Below are 5,443 nucleotides of genomic sequence, written 5' to 3' on the forward strand. Positions count from 1 at the left end.
CATCATTTTCATGTCTCCTGACGGGCGTCATCAAACGCACCCGTCAGTTGACCGGCAGCCCCAAGGCCGGTAGCTTCCTTAGTTGGGTCACCCACCTCTTTTTCCTCTCCTGCAGATTCCCTCCTCCTATCCTGTAGCACCTCTTCCCCCCCATCCACTACCTCAGTAACATGACAGATAGAACCATCTACGCCCAGCACTGCCTCAACCCTCTGACCACAAACTCTCTTACAAGAAACACTACTATTACCAGCACTCCTAAGGTCTACACTCTCAGAACTATTACTATTCATATTAAAAACAAGATCCTGATGTTCAGAGAAGCTTCTCTTGGAACCTGCAGTGTTCTGTAACATTGCGGCGAAGGCTAACTTGCGCCCGGTCAGCTCGCTGCCACTGTTGGGTGGAGTAGGAACCCCAAACTTGACATGCTTCACTCCAGCGAACTGCACCACCGAACGTTCTTCTTGCTCCTCTCGGTGGTAGCGTTTCCAGCGGCCCAACGCGGTTTCATTTTCTATAGCAGAGAAGCCAATGTAAAGCTTCTATTATTGTCTATCATATGTACGTCTCTCAACATCGGCAAAAAGAATAAAAATAAAACATACTCTAGAAAGAAATCTTCTACCCTAATTAGACCCTGCTTGTTTCAGCTTTGGTTGGATTCAAATTGTCTGTGAATTTGCTTCATTGGCAAAGTGCGCTCTGCGGTCCTGTTTGGTTCAGATTTGATATTATTCGAGTCAATTGTAGATTCGCTTCGCTAGCAAAGCTGAGTTGAAATAGTTGTTTGTTTGAACTTGTATATTCAATTTTTCACTTGTAAAGTTGAATCTAGTTCCTGGATCTCAAATGAATTAGTTGTTTGTTTCATATTTCCTGATTCAGCTTCATCGGCAAAGCTGAAGCGGGTCCATGAAGATGAAGCTCAAAAGAGCCGGACAGCTACTACCTCTAAATTAAATCTCTTCAAGACAGAGCACAAAATTTCTGAAAATTTATTCGAAAATTTGACCCCACATACATACATGCATGCATATAAATGAAATAAAATAATCTAAAAGATGATAGAATAAAGTAGATCAAGCCGGAGAACAACAAGCACGACCAATTCAAGTTGAATTCGACCGGTACACGATAGATGGAGAAGAGGATGGCTCAGCCGGTGCCGCCGAAGAGCGCCTTGAGCTTCCTGACCTGCAAGTCGTCGAGGAGGGTGACCTTGGTGAGCACCTCCGACGGGAGGTTGTTGGCGAAGAGCGCAAAGTCGAGGGTCTGGACGCCGGGGTTGGGGCTGCTGTAGGTGGAGAGCGCCACGGCGGTGGTGTTGCCGAGGTTGTACTGGAAGTGCGGCTGGCCCTGCGGGAGCACCATGATGTCGCCCTTGTACAGGGTGTTGGTGTAGACCCTGTTGTTGGAGGTGGCGCTGATGAAGCCGCACGACAGGGTGCCCTCCACCACGAAGATGAGCTCCGTGGCCGCCGGGTGCCAGTGCAGCGGCACCACGCCTCCCACCGCGAAGTCGACGCGCGCGGCGGAGATGCCCAGCCCGTTCACGCCGGGGAAGCTGGTGACGAAGGCCGAGGACAAGCTGATCTTGAACGGGTTGACGGTCGGGCCTGTGGTGCCCAGGCCGCGGTAGTAGAAGTCGTCGGCGGTGACGGCGGCCTGGGGCTTGCACGGGTAGCCGGCCGGCGTGTCGCTGCTGGCCAGGTCGGCCACGCAGAACTCCTTGGCCAGCTGGGCCTGGGCGACACACCAAAAGAGCAAGGGCAGCAGCAGGGAGAGCAAGGGCAGGACGAGGAGCACAATCTTTGCCATGGTGTTTATAACTTGAAATGTGTGTGATCGATTCTTGAGGCCGTACGGTACTTGTTTATATCATATACTCCTCATGTATATATATAGGAGAAGTATAGAGGAGGAGCGGTGGTGCAAACTTGAGAGTTTGATCCAGTCAGTCAGTACATAACCAATCCAACTTGAAATTGATCAACCATATATATATGCAACTTGAAATTCATCAACCACATATATATAAGCAACTTAGAGTCAAGTCAAGGATGAGGCAGGCCGGTTGCGTGTGGTTAACCGGACGGTGTGTCAGACCGCCGCCGGCTAACCGCACGTGTTCACTTCAGAAACTATTGAAAACATTCTTTGGGTGGTAGCAGTACGTATGTCACGGGGATTAAATTAAGTAATTAGGTCCATGACACACCGCAATGACTTGTGAAAACAAGCAATCCGGCTAGTGGATTAGCAAACAATCTTTGGGCTCTGGAATTCCACGGGATAGAGATGAGATTCGTGCATTTGGTTGTGCTACCTATAATTTACTCTAAATGAGTTGTGCATGCAACCTAAATAATTCAAGCTTCCAACCTTAATATAGTGGATCGCCCATGTGCTCAAATTCTAAAACCTTGGCGAATCATGCAACATCTTCTAGAAATTATTGAAAACATAGTCATACGTTAGGGGGATTATTAAAATAATTTAACAACACTAACTAAACTCAAAGGGCTTGTTCAGACAGATATAAATAGTTTGGGGGCTAAAATCGGCACACACGTGCCGCAATGACTTGTGAAAACAAGCGAGCCCATCTCTCGATCTGTCGCATACGGCTAGTGGCAGCAAACAATCTTTGACTCTGGAATTCCATGGGATAGAGATGAAATTGCCTATAGTTTATCCTAAACGAGCTCTCGATATATTTGTATGCTTATCATACAATTGGAGTGCATGCGCTTAAGCAATGTCCTAAATCCAAACAAGAGGTATGTAATACTCAAAATTATGCACTACATTAATGTTGCAAACTTCAATTACTTAGGAGAATTCCAATGATGTGTGCCAAAACGCACATACCAAACAACAACAGATAAAGGGCGACCATCCAACCCGACGCACTAGATGCTCGTCCTTTGTTTTTGTATATCCGGAGCACTCAAAATAATTAAAGATAAATATCATTCTTCATCCATAATCATGTTGTGCAAATATTCCAATGCAACAATAATTCAAATATTACAATTTACACACAAAGTTTTCGATAAAATAGTTCAAGTTTGAATTCAACCTATTCTGACACATTTTTTAGTTCTCCCCTCGAAGCACCCACAAATGCTCTAGCAGATCATCTGAAGTTGCTAATGAGTTGCTCGATGATGAATCTTTTGATGCATTTGGATAAAAACCTCGAATGACATCGAATTCTGCTCTGAAGTTGGATAGGATCACCCATTGCTCAAATTCCAGATCGTGGCGAACTCTGTCACTTTATTCCTCCAAAATCATGTTGTGCGTGGTCACACAAGTTGTCATCATCTCCCACAACGTCTCTCCATCCCATAGTTTTGCCAGCCCTCGAACAATCGCAAATGGGCTTCGAGCACTCCAAATTGCCTATTGACATCCTTTCTAGCTCCTTATCTTTGTGCAAAGTTAGATCTTTTCTCACCCCTTGGATCAGAGATGACCTTGACTAAGGTAGTCGACATAGAATAGATACCATCAGAAATATAATAGCCCATGTCGTAGTCATGATCACTGATGGTATAATTGCATGGAGGAGCTTCTCCTGCACACAAACTTCCAAACAATGAAGGCTGGTGTAGTACGTTGATGTCGTTGTGAGACCAGGGCATCCCAAAGAAAGAGTGCCAAATCTAGAGGTCTTGAGATGCTACTGCTTCAAGAATAATGCATGGTGGACTATACAATGGCCCTGATATTGTCAATGTACATCATTTGCACAATTCATTCATTGCGAGTGCATGCAGTCCAAGGCTCCGAGCAAACCTAGTCATCTCTTGACTGCCATGAGCCTTGCATTGTTTTTGACAGTTGGTTCTCTCAAGTACTTTTTTCCAAACACCTTGACCACCGCAGTCGCAAACCTGACCATGGCTTCAGGACACGTGCTTTCGCACATCCGGAGGTACTCGTCCCAGGAATCTGCAACCTTGTCATAGGCAAGTATCCTAAATGTAGTTGTGCACTTATGGTAACCAGATATAATCCAATTTTCCAATGGCATCCTTCTTCAAGATGAAGTAGTCATCGTAGGCCCGGACACAATTGTCGAGGTGATCGAACACAATTTGACGCACCCAGAATCGATGGTGAAAATAGGTCTCGAATAGTGCATTGGCGACAAAGTAGTATTCCATCAGCATTATATGTCGTCACTCGTTGTCCCTTGATTGATCCCTTGAAATTGAGAACATGCTCATCGACACGTTCGGCATCATCAATAACCACCTACATCATCGTCGTTTCATCCTCACCTGACAAGGACGTATCATTGAACTAGGCATAGAAGTACTCCTCGTCTGAACACTTGCCAGGAGTGGTGTCCACCATGGACTACAATGTGTAGGGGTGAAGGGTGTCGGTGTCAACACCGGCGGATATCGGGTAGGGGGTCCCGAACTGTGCGTCTAGGATCGATGGTAATAGGAGACGGGGGACACAATGTTTTACCCAGGTTTGAGCCCTCTCTATGGAGGTAATACCCTACTTCCTGCTTGATTGATCTTGATGAATATGAGTATTACAAGAGTTGATCTACCATGAGATTGTAATGGCTAAACCCTAGAAGCCTAGCCTATATGACTATGGTAATGAATATCTCCTTTCCGGACTAACCCCTCCGGTTTATATAGACACCGGGGGGGAATCTAGGGCTACATAGAGTCGGTTACATAAGAAGTAATCTTCATAGTCGGTCGCCAAGCTTGCCCTTCATGCCAAGTAGAGTCCAATCCGGACACTGGTATGGTCTTCGGCCTTCATGTCTTCACAGCCCATCAGTCCGGCCCAATGGATAACAGGTCGGATGCCCGAGGACCCCTTAGTCCAGGACTCCCTCAGTAGCCCTTGAACCTGGCTTCAATGACGAGGAGTCCGGCGCGCAGATTGTCTTCGGCATTGCAAGGCGGGTTCCCTTCTATCCGAACTTCAAGGTAGTCTTCGGATGCGATGATAGTATCCGGACCTGTCACACACACCATACACAACCACAGAGAGAATATATTTTGACACGAGTTCCATCCGCTGACAGCTTTTTACAACGTGACATCACGTCTGTCCGGTCATAATTACAAACCGTTTTTCGTCTGCCGCTCCACGTTTCGAGATGCGGTTGCCATTGCCATGTCTTGTCGAAGCAGAGATCGTGTCCCCTTATTGCGGGATTTTCATAAATGCGGGCGTGGGTGACCCAACCGTGCTGTTTGCACGGCCCTTGGGAATAGGCGAGTTTAAGGCGAGTGGGGAGGCGTTTGATATTCATGGCCTTTATAAGGGGATAAGGATTCCCTTTCCTCACCCACACACCTCGGTTCCTCCTCAGCCCTTCCGTCCCTGAGCTCCAGCGCCCAAGCTTTAGCCCTTCCCTCGTCCGAGAAAGCACTCCAAAGATGTCCGGATCCGG

At 46.8% G+C, this 5,443-nt stretch overlaps 1 protein-coding gene across 1 annotated transcript; it reads right to left on the reverse strand.

Moving 5' to 3' along the window:
* Window positions 1-977: 977 nt before the first annotated feature.
* On the reverse strand, window positions 978-1,961 carry LOC123050886 (germin-like protein 8-14). The gene has a single exon (XM_044473608.1). It carries the CDS (start codon window positions 1,819-1,821, stop codon window positions 1,159-1,161), a length of 663 nt encoding a protein of 220 aa, XP_044329543.1. The 5' UTR covers window positions 1,822-1,961; the 3' UTR covers window positions 978-1,158.
* Between the last annotated feature and the right edge of the window lie 3,482 nt (window positions 1,962-5,443).

This window comes from Triticum aestivum, chromosome 2D (genome assembly GCF_018294505.1).
Source record: "Triticum aestivum cultivar Chinese Spring chromosome 2D, IWGSC CS RefSeq v2.1, whole genome shotgun sequence".
Classification (NCBI taxonomy): domain Eukaryota; kingdom Viridiplantae; phylum Streptophyta; class Magnoliopsida; order Poales; family Poaceae; genus Triticum; species Triticum aestivum.

Excerpts from the sequence above, each read along its gene's own strand:
- LOC123050886 (XM_044473608.1), bottom strand. The coding sequence starts at position 1,821 with ATGGCAAAGATTGTGCTCCTCGTCCTGCCCTTGCTCTCCCTGCTGCTG.